Here is a 15112-nt window from a genome sequence, read left to right as displayed (position 1 = left end):
ACTAGAAAAGCAAGACCACAACTTCTTTTTTTGTGTCACATAAAGCCTTAATAGTTTTTCTTTACTTTTTTTATTGAAGAATATGATATCCTTTGTATTAGAAGCAGGGACCACCAGTAATGTATTATATCTTCATATAAAAAATAAATAAATAAAAACAACAGTAATATATTATATGGTACAAGTTATAATAAATGAAAATCATAATTTCTTTTTTTGAATAAAAACTAACAAGCGTCTGGATTATGTTTAGTTTGTCGGAATTTAGTTTGGAGAAGAAAATGAGTTTTACATTATGTTTGATTTCTCCCCAAAAATATATTTATGGTTAAAATTTAGCCTGAAAATTTAGTTTGAAAGAAATAATTATTAAAATACTTTTATAAACTACAATCCAAACATGCATTAATTCTACTCGGATTCTAACGGAATTGTTCCAAAGGATACCTGTTTTTTTACTATAAAATGATTGTTGCAAAGAGTATACGCCAATATAAAATAAAGTTGCATTCTTCTTGTTCTTTGTAAATTTTCTGATAGAAATATCAAGTGGATTTGGTTAAACTTTAAAAGTGACTTTATAATCCTTTCCATTTTGTAAAAAAATTGAAAACTGTCTTTAATTGTTTCTCTTAAATATCTTATTATCGATAAATTTTTAGAATATCCTTCAGAGAAAAAGAATGCTAAAAAGCGCAAAACAAACAAGTCGGAAGTTTTGTTAAAAGAATAAAATAAAAAAATCATTTTAACTATTATATATAAAATATATATTCAGAAAAAAAATCCAACAATCCATATTTTCGTTCGACAACAAAATATTTACATTTTTTTTTTATCATGATACCTTCACGGCTTCGACTTTACATATTTTTCATCCGTAAAAACCAAAAACATATATACTTGAGTTGACAAAATAAAAGTTACCGAACAAGGTTAAAAAAATGCATCCCAACACTATTGGTGTTTTTATAAATGAAGTGGTAGAAGGTTATTAAAAAATAACACTATAAAAATTATCATTTCTCTTTTCGAACTGACAATCTTATTTCTCCGACAAATGAAACTCTAATACAAATTCAATTTTTTTATATTTCAAAATCCATCTTCAAGACATTGGATTTCTCTTACAATTACTGTAGGCCTTTGGAAGTTTGTTACTAAACACCACATGAAGATTTTTAAGCATTTGTTTCATTTTTGTGATTATTATTTAAGGTAAAATTATACTTTTTAGTCTTTTTTTAAATTCAAATTCATCCTTTATCTTTTTAAAAAGCTAATCTTATTATTTATATTTTAAATTTGGTTCAATTTAATCTTTTCATCATCTTGAAAGTAACATTGTTATTGTTAGTCTTTTTAAAAAGTTAATCTTATCATTTATATTTTAATTTTGGTTCAATTCAATCTTTTCATCATCTTGAAAGTAACATTGTTATTGTTAGTATTTTATATTTTATGATGGTTTTAAACCATCAATAAGTTAAATGATGAAAATAATTCAAATTTGAAAGTTGAAGAGCCCAAACGGCTCAAATTTAAAAGTTAAAAGAATCAAAATGAAATTAATAGATTTTTAGTAAAACTTTATCTTGATACATAAAAAGTCTCTTCCACAATTAAGGAAATTGATATATAACTTTTATTTCATCCAAGTATCTTTACAAGTATCACTTCTGATATAATAAAGAAACTTGGTTAATCAAAGTTGATGTGAAAGCATTCATTAGCACTGTAAAATCTAATAGTCTCAATTTTGAAAGATATACTTGAAATATAAAATGCAAAAGAACCAAGTTATCAATCACATGTCATTTTTTAACTGAGTAGACTAAGAATTTAATCTAGTTTAAAAGTGAATATTTTAATTTAATAAAAAACTAAAACATATTTTTAGTCTTTATGAAATGAGAAAATTTTATATTTTGACCCTTATAAAACTTTTATTTTGCTTTCATCTTGTTTTGGTATATGTTGTTATGTAAATGTGATTAAAATATGCATTTACAGGGTCTTTATACACATTAAGGCAAAACAGAAAAATAACAATATAAGAGAAATATTTAAGTTAAAAGACATTTTTTTTATCCTAATTAAAAATTATTAATTATTGTCTAAAATATGTTTTTTTCTCATAAAATTTGAAATGTTCGAATTTTATCTTTGCAAAAGTATGTTTCCATACTTATAAAATTGAAATATATCAAAATTTGACCCAAAGCTTATCCAAACCTACACAAGAATTTTTGAAGGCTAAAAACCATTAAAAATTATAAAAGAAGCATCACAAATTGTAAAAGAAAAAAAAATACAAATTGTGGCAATTTTTGTACGATTCCAATGTTGGGGTTGCAGTTTGATCCTCTCCAATTGAAAATAATTAATGAGTCTCCAGGTTAACAAATTTTCAACCAATGGTTAAATTAGGAATTGGAATTTGATCATATGTCCAATTTAATATATTCTTTAAAACAATAATGTTGTTCCTATACAGCTTTTTCTACTATAAAATGTCTCTGATTTTTTATATTTTTATTGTAATCATTCTTGCGTACACGTATTTCACCCAAAACAACCACACGCGACAACAAAAACCCTTCGACAACCGTTGAAATTCAATTTTTTACATGGAGCGACTCTAAACCTACCTCCACCGTACCCTCTCAAATGTACGAGTAAGTGCCTCTGAGAACATTTTTTTTTAAGTAAGAGAGTCAGAAGCATAAAATGGACAATTTTGACTTTTCAAGATTATTATTCAAAACAAAAAGTTATCTAGTTTATTTTTGGTGACGTTTAAATTTTTTTTGTAAGGATACTTTTTTTAGTAATGTATTCCTTAGTTTAATGATATATAAGTTCTAATAACTTTATTGTATCTTCCATGATTTCTTTTATTATGTCTCGTAATCATTTTAAAAATGACTTATAGAAGTAAATCATTTTGTGTTGTACAATTCCTTTTTTTTAAAAAAAAACAAATTAAATGGGCCCTTAAGTTTTCTATTTGTATAAAGCTGGCCAAATCCTAAAGATACACTTAAGTTAATCACAACAAAAGCTTTATGCAGTAAAAAAAATAAAAAAAAAACTTTATAACATTAAAATATGTATTTCAGTATTACTTGAATAAAATAAATTATTGAGTTTAATTTCCACTATGAAAATGTTGAGATAATTTGTAAGTGTTATTTTAACCTTGAGACATAGTTGATCCTAGTGACACAGATCCCACTCATCTCAACTATTAGTTATAAAAAAAAGTTTCGGACGTGCCCTTTATCTTTTGGGCTTGCCATGTCCGGTATATGAATATGAAATAACTGCGGCGGTGGCGCGGTGCGGCCCGTGGGTATCCTACTAGTCATGAAATTGCGGAAGCTTTCGGCCACTTTGCTTCCTATTCACTGCTCCCATTATTTATTTATTTTTTGATAAAGTCTCTGCTCCCATTTTTTTTCTTCTTTTCTTTTTATATTTTTATTGGCCATATGCCCATAGTGCAAATATTAACTCCATAACGAAACATAAATTGCTTGTAAAAAAAAAACCAAGTATAAATTAGTGTTCCAGATATAACGTCAAATGACTCAAATCACTCTTTCATCATACTGGTCTGTGAAGAAAAAAATGCAACTTACTGCAAAACCCACTGCAAACAATTTTGGGCAAATTGCACTAGTTTTTTTTTTTTTAAAGCATCGCGTCCTGAAATACTTTTGTTTTAATTTTTTCCCCTTCTAACATCGAATTGAGACGCAATAATGTGAGATTACGGTAAAACATTCTAATTTTCTAACAAAACAAGCTGAATAGCGTTAACAATCTTAATCTTAACGTGAAACTAATTGGAAAAATTGGTTTAATGAACAAGATATGTACAGTAGAGTCACGGTCAATATTATGAGACATGAATATACGATGTGCAAAGTTTGGTATTTTAAAAATCAGGTGATGTATGATTTTAGAGTTAGTCGAAATTGGACATTCCTACTTGGGCGTTTTCAGTTAATCTAGCATGGGATTAAGCTCATCGCAAATTTCTATCATCGGAGATAGATTCCCTTTGTGTCTTGGGCACGATCTTCTATTCTTCATAGACATAAGTTCTAGTAAGCGCGTTACCATCCTTGGATAAGTCATTTCCTATGCCCTTTTCATATTTTAAAATGTGATAAAGCACACTTTTTCTGCCAGAAAATGAATAACAATGCAAAGAAGAAAAACGGTTCTTAGGATTTGGTTTCAGGCCTACTTTATACTATAAAATAAGTTTATAAGGTGAAATTGTTCTCAATTATATATTTTAATTTAACTATTATCATTAATCGATGAAGGAACATCCTTCTGCATATCGAAGATTGAACATTTTAAATATAAATTTTACAGGAATAAACATATCAACATATGCCACAATCCAACAACAATAGTTAGAATCCATCTTAAAAGTTGGATTTAGGCTTAACTTAATTCACAAAACATGCTTGTTAAACAAGGATTACTTGTCATTTTTTTATAAACTTTAATTTGACTATATCATCAATGGACGTGAGATCTCCAAGGAGAAGTAATAAAAATAGCCATGCGTTTGGTATAATTAGCAGAATTGTGGCAGCGTTACAGTTACACGTGCGTTAAAGGCAAAGAAAATAACTTTTTAGACTTTTAGACTTTAGCGTTAGGGTGGATTGGGTAGCACAACAATTTGGTTGGATTGCATATCTAATTTAGGGTGATTCAGACCAGTTTACTTGAAGAGACTCTCACTCGGGTGGGATCCATCTGAACTGGATTGAACCCACTGTCGACAAAACCTCAAGTGCCTAGTAAAAATAATTGTTACTACTTAACACCAGCCGACACTTTTTAAGGCAAACAAAATACCCCTCCTCCAAAATAACTTTAATCAATGCACACAAATATTTGTTTCCCCTTTTCACAATGGGGTTTTGTTTTGGGGGGTACAATGTTGTTAGTGTTATTTATTAATGCATTGTGATTTACCATGAAACAAACCATACACCCAGTTGAGCTGAAAAATTGTGGAACGGAACATTTAGGGGAGAAACATAACTGAAGGGAGACAAGATCCGAGAAGAGAAACCGTGATCGAACACTTGAGTTACTGTTACCGTTATTTGTAGTTATCATAGTAAATTGTTGTTCCGAATTTCGTTTGTGCTGTCAAGAGGCGTTTGTTGAAAAGGGACGGTTCCCAAAGACTGGAAGATAAAGAGGGGGCCTTAGTGGGTCTTCCTCTGTTGTGCCCAACGAAACAAGGTAGTGACTGGCTGCCACAGAAGCTGTAAAGTTTGCTTCTTTTTTTATTTTATCTTTGTTTCTCGTTGTACTTTTTTTTATACTGTGCATTATTATCTGTTTCTATTTCTGGTTATTATAGTGAGGTGAGGAAGAAGAAGAGAATGAAGAGCAAGGGAGGTGTAGAACTGAGTGGAAGGAATGTCTTACATAGGAAATGGGCTCTTCTGCTTTGTGTGGCAAGCTTCTGTGCTGGAATGTTCTTCACCAATAGGTACTTGTGCTTCTGGGTCTCTATATTTCAGTATCAAGTTTCATTTTTTTAGTTGTTTTCTGTGAGTGAGTGAGTTTTTAGGCTGCAAAGGGGGTTATGCTCTAAGGAATAATATTTCAATGCCTGTGCCTTCTGCCATAGGGCATTTAATCCATCCTTCTTTTTTGTTTGTTTTATACTTGTAATCTTGTATAAATATTTCTGTTCAATTTCCCATATGATTTTTTATTGGTTTCATTAAATGCCCAAAGCTATTGAGACTCATTTTATTCTTTTCTCTTATCCACTTCTTGTTTTCCCTTATGTTCCGCTGAATCAAAAAAGTGATGGGTGGGTATCTATATTTTATTCCCCCTGCCCTCTCTCTTCATATGAAAATCGTGAAGTTTTAATTGAATGAAGACATTGGGGTGAGCTTAATTAAATGAATGCTTCTTTTCATATGCATGACCTGTGATCCTCAATTTATTGACATTTGTTCATCTCCCTTGATTCTGGCCTTGCTTGTTTGCGAACAAATATCCACTTAGGTTTATAAATTAAATGCTCACAATCTCTGCTTTTATTATCAGAATTTGAAGGTAGAGGTCCTTTTTTTTGTCCAATTTCTACTCTATTAGTATTTATTAAAATAGGTCATGAATGAGATAATCATTATCATATACAAGGAATGCTAACCCTAATTGTATATCAGGATATGGTCAATGGCTGAATATAAAGAAATTTCAAGGGCTTCTACTGAGATTGAAAGAATAAAATTAAACTCTGAGGGTTGTAATCTAAATCTAGTAAGTATGTCTGTTACACTTTTACTTATGTTGTATTTTGGCTATGATTCTGTCTTGGACTTTCCCCCTATCCCATAATATAGACAATAGTCTGTCATTGACTGCTACTAGCATTAACAGCCTTAAAAGTCCCCTCCCCATGGAATGATCAGGAACTACTACTGGTTAGTTCATTATTTGTATACACTTGCATAATGGAATGGGGGAAATGTCACTAATAGACCCTTGTTTTCAGTAACTGTATTCATTGGGGGTGAATGTGCCTTCAGAATTAAGCTGCCAAGTGCCAAGTGCATGCCTAAGGTAGTGTTTGTATAGGAAGAAACTTCTCTAATTAGTTTCTATAGAAGTTTTCTCTTTTGGGTCTTGTTCATTAAAAAAAGGATACATTTATTTTTAAGAGCTTTACAAGGATTGTATTTGGCCCAACTTCTCCTTTTAAGGAGAAGACAACAACAACAACAAAAAAGCCTTATCCCCCTAGGTGAGGTTGGCTACATAGATTATATGATGCCGTTCGGCATGGTTAAAAACCAAAGTTTATTGGGCCAAACGTTACCTTAAAGTATTCTTGTCTCTGATATGCCATCTCATTTGGACTTGAATTCTGGACAACTGGCACATGCCACTAATACATTGTATTGACTTAAATTTAATTTAATTCAAAAATTAACAAGGGGAGAAAGGGTTGAACTCTTGCTTGGTTGAGAAGGTTCTGGACCAACTATTTCAAAGGATTAGGTGTTAGGTGCAAAGCTAGAGTGCTTTTTATCTGACACAGATTTTACTCTTGTGGCTTTTGAAATTTGGTATAGATAAAGTTTAAATCTCAGGCATATATGATATAACTACTAGCTGCATCTTCTGTTACTTTTGAAAAAAAGATATGTTATCATGACATGTTCTACTTGATGTTTTGCCTTTGTCCAAAGGTTGTAAGGCCTAACTCCAATTACAGTCAAGTGGAAGTTTCAAATACACAGAACGTTATCACGTAAGCCTAGCCACAGAGGTTGTTTGCACTAGATTTACTTATGTGCTTATCAAATAACTATAATGCTAAATTCATTTCTATACATGAATTGCAGGAAATCGAGTAAGACAATATCTACTTTGGAGCTGAATCTTAAATTTGCTTCACTACTTAATTTATGCTGAATGATTGTGCTGTATTAGGGAAGTCAGAGACAGTTGAATCAACTACAAGGAAAAAATATTTCATGGTTATAGGGATCAATACAGCTTTTAGTAGCAGGAAGCGCAGAGATTCTGTTCGTGCAACTTGGATGCCACGAGGTGATTTAATGATATTTCAACATTTTCTAGTTTTTCCTCTCTTAAAAGATCTCCTTTGGCTTGTTTAAGTGTTTCCATATGCCTCATGTATCTGATCCTGGTTTCTGATGGAACTTCATATAGCTGAGGAAAGAAAGAAGTTGGAGGAAGAAAAGGGCATAATCATACGATTTGTTATAGGTCACAGGTCAGATTTCCTGATATTCGCTGTCCTTTTTTGGTGTGTTTACCTATTTATGATTATCCTGTTGCACTTAATTTCTCATATGATCTGCTCATAAGAACTTTGTTTTGTGGTCTAACCATCAAATTGTATCCAACAGATGCTTGTTCTCTCATTCTGATGCAAGTTGTGTTTATTTCTATCCAACAGGATTGCTTTTTATTGTGTTGATTGGTAGTATACTCATTCTTTTAGGAGAGGGAACTATAAATAATTATTGTCAAATCATTAAATCAATGACACAATGTCATGAAACCTTCGGGTCATCCATGATGAAATCCTTTATGGTTGGTTGAATTCATATTTCCTTGTGATGTTAAATTAATGATATCCTAGAGATTTAATTAGCCTTTTTGGTCTATAGTTCTACATCTGGTGGCATTCTTGACAAAGCTATTGAAGCAGAGGAGAGGCTTCATGCTGACTTTTTGAGGCTGGTGATCTTTCTCTCCTGCCACTTTTCATTTAGATACATAATCCTATATCTTATTTATATTGTGCTGGCTTATTTTTGTTAATGAAACAAAATATGTTTGTGTTAAGCAGAACCACATTGAGGGATACCTAGAACTATCAGCTAAGACAAAGATCTACTTTTCAACTGCTGTTGCCTTGTGGGATGCTGAATTTTATGTCAAAGTTGATGATGATGTTCATGTGAATTTAGGTAAATAGAAAAATATTCAGTCTTATTGGAGAAGTAACTATGATAAATTAAAGTGATAAATCTAAGTCACAGTTCTTATGATTATATATGCAGATGAATAACCTCACGTCTTTATAAAAGAGCAATAAATCATTTATTACAAATGTTCTATAAATATGCTAACTGAATGAGGAAGGGTACTTCAAAAATAATTGTTAGAAATCCTATTGAATTTTTACTTTGTCAATTAACTTTAGGAACATACATCCAAATGATATTAGATTTAAATAGAATAGGAATTTCTTTTATGTATTTGTTTTGTTAGTAAAATTGCCTAATGAAATAAAATTAATTATCCGTGGGATATCATGACTTATTTTATAGAAGAAACTCTTGATGTATTAACATGTGACTCAACTAACATTGGACTTTCTGTCAATTTGTAATCTTGAACATAATCCCCGATATTGTAGCACAGCTAATTTCATTTATTCATCTGTAGTTTCCTTAATTGTTTGCATTAAAAAGTTTGAGGTTAGTATAAACTATGTGCAATAGGATTGACCAGGCACTATTACGTAAGTTTCCAATTAAGCTATGACAATGCTTAGATTCTTCTTGTGCTTGGTATATTGAAGTGTTATATTTTATGCTTTCTGCAGTGTTATATATTGAGAACTGGCACATTCTCTGTCAAACATTCATGTAATTATTATGTTGTGCTCGTAGTTGTATTTGGAGTGTTTGTTTCATTGGATGAACTTTTATACAAATAGACAGAAGAATGAAAGGCATAAAATCCACTCGACTCTTGGGTATTTTAGGTGTTTGACTACTTTCTTTATACTTCATAATGGACACTTCATTGACTAAGCAGTCATAATTGTTATATATATATTCCATCACTTTCCTCATTGTGCTTATTGTTTATTTTTCTATCTCAGCAACACTTGGATTGACTCTGTCTATGCATCGTAAGAAACCTCGGGTGTATATTGGGTGCATGAAATCTGGTCCTGTCCTTGCTCAAAAGTAAGAAAACCTGTATTTTATTTTTGTTAGTTTAAATCCACTTCCTAGTGTAACTGTCTTACCACAGGGGAGTGAGATACCATGAACCCGAATACTGGAAGTTTGGAGAGGTGGGAAACAAGTACTTTCGGCATGCTACAGGACAATTATATGCCATTTCACAAGATTTGGCTACTTATATATCAATAAATCAGTAAGTCTTGTTTTCCTTGCTCAAAACTGTTAAAAGCACACAAAGGCAAGGGGATGATAGGATGTCAATGAAATTGAGATTTTCATTAGGTAGGACCAAGTGCAGACTAACAATTTCATGGACTCTTCTCTGCTAGTATAGAATTGAATATCGTACCAACTAATCTGGGATATAGTATTTCTTTGATTGATTGACAGTTTGATTTTATAACGCCAGGGGTATGCTGCATAAATATGCTAATGAAGATGTCTCATTGGGATCTTGGTTTATTGGTTTAGATGTGGATCATGTTGATGATAGGAGAATGTGTTGTGGCACACCCCCTGGTATGTTATAATTCGCATGACACCATTATCATTGATCCAATACTACTTCAGAATCATTGTATATAAATCTGATTAACCAATGAAAAACTTAGCATCTGAATGTTTACTGTTTAAACTTTGAGATGCTATATTATGATTCTTTCCTCATTTTAAAACTCGAACTTCCATTTAAGCCTGCCTGACATAATGATCACTTCCCATGGTAATTGTTACCAGACTTTGAAGTTTTCATTTAACAGTAGTAGTGCTACCCTCCTGCAGATTGCGAGTGGAAAGCACAGGCCGGTAACATCTGCGTTGCTTCGTTTGATTGGAAATGCAGTGGGATCTGCAGATCTGTTGAGAGGATGAAAGAAGTTCACCAGCGTTGTGGGGAGGATGAAAACGCATTGTGGAGTGGAACCTTCTAAAAACTAAAGAAGTAGTAGTGCAATATTCAGAAACCTGAAGAAGAAAAAAAACATGAGTGGTGCAGTGCAGGCTATACACGTAGTCTGAGACTAGTAGGATGATATGATATGATATAGACATATAAGTGTAGCTGCTTGGGAGCCAAAGAGAATGAAGAAGAAAGAGTATAGTAGCAGCCAACCAATCCATTCTTTTGTTAAGTGGCTGGAGGGCTTTATATTCTAGTTCTCTGCCATGTCTAACGCTTCATAATAATTATTACTTGTCTTACAAAATCTAATATAATTTTTTTTGTTCGTTCCCAAAAGTGTTACCTTTTCATTTTTGTTTACCTCACTATCCCTTCTCAGTTTTGCTGTTTATCACTTTTTTGTGAAGAGTGGAAACGAGAACAAGTAATCTTTTCTTCTATTATTCAGTTATTTGATGAGAATCTAAGTGGGGCAAAAAAGCTGTATGAAGATGAAAAATTCTTGAGCTGTTGAAACTACAAAATCTCGAGCTAGAATTATCAAATAAATAATATAATCTATAAAATTGTGATTTTCAATGTGTTTAAAAAATGTTGAGACTCATTTTCTTCAATTTATTTAATAATTTTTGTAAAAAAGTTTATTAAAATATTTTAATATAATTCAGAAAAATTTATAATTATGTTGTTTATCTAAGCTTCTTTTCAATATATTATTGATTATTGATGTCATTAAGATATTTAAAATATCTAAACATGCTATTCCAGAATCAGATTTTTTATATTCTACAATAGTTATTTCGAAATATCTATACAGAAGAGTTATTTTGGAATAAGATTTTATATGAAATGTATAGGTATGTCAAAATAACTATTCCAAAATATAAAAAATCCTATTAAGAAATATCTATACACTTTTGGAATATCCGTTCCATAATAAAGGATGGTAATATTGCTCCATTGCATTTTGACGGGGTTGTCGCTGCCGCCATGGGGTTAAAGGGGTTGCGGTGGTGGTGCAAGGGTGCTGATGCCATGGGGAAAGGGGTTGTTGCTGCAGCAATTGGGTGCACATTAGAGTAACAAGTATTATTGTCCTCTATAAGGTGCAGAAAGCAAAAATGTGGATGAAGGAAGCAATTGCCCCCGTCAAATTGGATTTGGTTAAATTAGGCCTAGCCGTATAAACCTAGGATAAGATACAACACCTAAAATATATCAAACAAAATGTCATTTAAACTTGTCTAAAGGGTAGTGTGAGAGATTGAATAAAATGATAGATTCATTTCATAATTATATTTTTAATATTAAAATGACTTTGTTTTTTCATCTTGAAAGCTTATTAAGGAAGGTCTAGATTTTTTATATGAATGTTTTTAGTACTTGAATATCTATTATTGTAGAAGAAAAATGAATGTAAACAATTTTGTTAATCCAAAGGAAGAATATTACAAACAGATAACTAGGAGAGGATTACAATTTGTATCATCAAGAAGATTATTTGAATTAATATCTTGGTACGTACAGTACTGCTAACTGCTAAGGAATTATTGTAGTCAGAGGTACATAAACCAAATTAATCAGAATTTGATCTAACCTTTTATTGTGGAATCAAAAATATTTGTTTGGAGAACCGAAACAGAGTTCACACCTTTAAATAATGTAAAACAATTAAATTTAAAAGCAAGAGAAAGATGGGACATTATCAGCTACAATATTGTCAAAAAAACAAAAAGATGAACCTTTAAATAGAAGCAAAGTAAAAGTAAAGAAAGATTTATCTTTGCCAATTGCCACTTGCAACTTGATCCGCCTCTAATGAAGTCCCTACCACCCTGAAAAGAAAAAAACAAAAGTTAAAACAAATTTCCTACCTATCATACCAATTTCACTCTATCCCACATCAAAAAATTGATCACCGCTTTTCGGAGACACAACAAAACATGCTAATAAGGTGGTCACCGCAAAGTAGCAAGCATGATGAACACCAAATCTGCGGTAGAAAAAAAAACAATTAACGGTACTTACTCTCTTTGTCAACACTCATTTCCAGTTACCATTGCTACTTATGAACTCTAAGAACATGCAACAATCAACATATATAAAAAAAAACATAAAACTAAATAAATAAAAAAACCTTTATGGTGCTGCAAAGTTCCATATATAGAGAAAAAAAATGTCATAGCCCGAGATGAATTACATGTGATATTGGCACGGCTCAATCAAATAACACAGAGTTTTTGGATCATAAAACACTGCCTTCTGATTGAACCGCACCAATATCTCAAGTTCTCAAGCTATTCGTTAGAAGTTTGATCCTACACACTTCCTATTCCTGCACTTTGAAAAGAAACAAAGAACCATTTGTTAATAATGAACGTGATAAGAAAAGCTTACCCCTATGGTAACACTCCTATATATCCATCACCAGAAAACATAATAGTTGGAAAGTTTGATGAAGAAGGTAGTAGTATTATGTTCCCTAGAAGTAACTATAGTGTCCTGTGAGATTCTTAAAATATAATGGAAGAGAGAGGGGTACCGTGGACAGAGACAGAGAGATGCAGAGCCTTAAATAAGGTGGCATTTAATTTGCCAACGACCAAGCAAAAAATAGGAGGGGCACATTAAATTGTGAGAGTGGAAACAAATGGAGAAAGGCATATTTTGAATTGTGACAAGAAGAGAAAGGCCAGTGAGACAACAAACCGAGTCTTGGTTCCAGGTTTTTATATTTATTATGAGCCTCAGAGGGTAAGTTGGTCTGCTGCCAACCACATTTGAAATTCAAATACAGTAGGAAATGACTTTTGGAAAGTTAGTGAGTAGTTGGTGTGAATTTGTTTGTGAATATGATGGTGATTTGATTGAGTCATTTTCTATTCAACCAATTTTATTTGGTTTATCAACAACATCTATATGGTGCAAAAAGTTTGATTTCGTCAATATCAAACGGATATTCACTTTCTTCCACATTCAAAGGCAGAGATGGATAGATAGATAGTACCTGTGAGTGGAGTTAGTTAATAAAAAACCAAACGGTCTTTGGTATAAATCCATAAAAGGAAGCTCATAGGAAACTAGGAAAGTAGATTCATGATTCATCATTTATAGGGCAGATTTTCCTATCCCTTCTTTTTAACATGAAATGTATTGGTTGTTTAATTTATGATTAATTAATAATTTTCCTTCTTAAGAAAAAAAAAAGGAAACTAATGAACAGAATCCACAAAATCCCATGGAAGAGGAGGAGGTTGTCACGTCTACTAACATTCCAAAGAATTTCAAAATTCTATGGCTTTTTTTTTTTTTAATGCATCCATCTGGGGATTTTGTCCTTGATTCGTATGGCTTTAGATCCTTTTTACACAATGTGTAGATTTACAAATAATTATGTTAGGAAATTAGAAAATGTATATGAAAGTGTTTTATATTTCATTAGGTTAGGTGTGAAATATTTATTGTGTTTACCGATAATTAATTTTTGTCAAGAAATTTAGCTTATTCTTTCAGTGAGGTTTCTTTTTTCATTCATGTTATTTTTTTTATCTAGACCATAATTTGTGGAGACAATCTTATTCGAGTTACATTTATGATTACTATAGACAACAAACAAATTTGAACCGAGATTATTAATTAAGCTGAAACAATTTCATATTAATTGATTTATGTCTTTAATGATTTAATTATATTTTTTTCATTCATAAAACTTAAACCAAGATCTTTATTAAGAGATTCGAAGGTAGTGATACTATTAGCTGAAATATATTTGATTCTTTGTTTGTAGAAAATTTTGATATAAAAATCCTGCACAAATTTAAAGTTAAAGTAATGCTAAACAAAGAAATGTGAATTTTAATAAATTGATTATGCAGTGTTTCTCTTTTTGATATAGTTGAGGTGCCAGCTGGTTCTACCTAAATTCTCCTTTTGGTGACAGAAGCAGAATAATAGGTTAGCATCGACAGCGTTAATTAGTTCCCATGCATGCCTGTGAGGGACCTTGTGACATGTTATGTTGCTTTGTAGTATTTCCGCCAGTAATGCCCATAACTAAGGGGGAGATTTGTTCGCACACGTTTTCGAACGGAAAGTTTTCACTTTATCAACACGTTGGCACCACCGGTTATGATGCAGGGGCAGGGGAAATTAAATATTTGAAAAATAATTAAATAACTAAAGAATTGCAATCTTTTTTTTATTCTCTTCATAAATTATTTCGTGAAAATTTGGATTACAAATTAACCAGTAATTGCTCACTCAGAAAATGCAAGAGCAAAAACAGGCAATGCTGGCTGAGATTGCATTAAGCTTTGAAGAATTCAATATAAAGGTGATTAAATTACTATAGTTTATTAAAAAAAGGAGTTCAAGAGAGTATGTAAATGGCAGCAAACTCAAAAACAGGTGATTGGGCAGCTTAGCTCTAACTAACCGCAGCAATTGTCCTATTTATGCGTTGTACATGAACAGAAATTACAGAATCATCCAGTACTATTAGAACATTGCGTTCTAGCATTGATAATGTAATACAATGTTTTAGACTTACACGTTTCTTTATACAGTCATCTGAACACTGTTTTGGGGACAGGCCCCAAAAATGATGGGCATAGGAGTCCAAAAATAAACACTCCAATTCTAGCGGGAAGCTTCAAGCTTGGAATATCAAGTTAGACCAAAGGGTTGGCCA

The 15112-nt window shown here is 31.7% G+C and overlaps 1 protein-coding gene, 1 long non-coding RNA gene and 1 other non-coding gene across 4 annotated transcripts; 1 reads left to right on the top strand and 2 right to left on the bottom strand.

Annotated features, from left to right (window-relative positions):
- Window positions 1-4743: 4743 nt before the first annotated feature.
- On the top strand, window positions 4744-10782 carry LOC100810168 (probable beta-1,3-galactosyltransferase 2). 2 transcript variants are annotated; one of them, XM_003550439.5, is made up of 13 exons: window positions 4744-5308; window positions 5405-5536; window positions 6231-6324; window positions 7257-7318; window positions 7413-7420; window positions 7501-7620; window positions 7744-7807; window positions 8208-8280; window positions 8390-8510; window positions 9434-9521; window positions 9589-9714; window positions 9931-10040; window positions 10302-10782. In XM_003550439.5, the coding sequence occupies exons 2-13, from the start codon at window positions 5427-5429 to the stop codon at window positions 10448-10450; spliced, it is 1125 nt and encodes a 374-aa protein (XP_003550487.1). In that variant the 5' UTR covers window positions 4744-5308; window positions 5405-5426; the 3' UTR covers window positions 10451-10782. The 2 variants fall into 2 exon arrangements, with proteins under 2 accessions (XP_003550487.1, XP_006600308.1); XM_006600245.4 differs by having other exon boundaries at window positions 4748-5283.
- LOC102664728 (uncharacterized) lies at window positions 10362-13275 on the bottom strand. Its single transcript, XR_418958.4, has 4 exons — window positions 12820-13275; window positions 12342-12415; window positions 12165-12257; window positions 10362-10484 (listed from the first exon to the last, which is right to left on the bottom strand). It is a non-coding gene; the product is annotated as an uncharacterized lncRNA (long non-coding RNA).
- On the bottom strand, window positions 12609-12717 carry MIR171Q (microRNA MIR171q). Its single transcript, NR_126668.1, has one exon. It is a non-coding gene; the product is annotated as a microRNA MIR171q (primary transcript).
- Window positions 13276-15112: the final 1837 nt, after the last annotated feature.

Source organism: Glycine max, chromosome 17, assembly GCF_000004515.6.
Source record: "Glycine max cultivar Williams 82 chromosome 17, Glycine_max_v4.0, whole genome shotgun sequence".
NCBI lineage: Eukaryota > Viridiplantae > Streptophyta > Magnoliopsida > Fabales > Fabaceae > Glycine > Glycine max.
The sequence above is the reverse complement of the archived record's forward strand: the minus strand, read 5'-3'. Positions and strand labels throughout refer to the sequence as shown.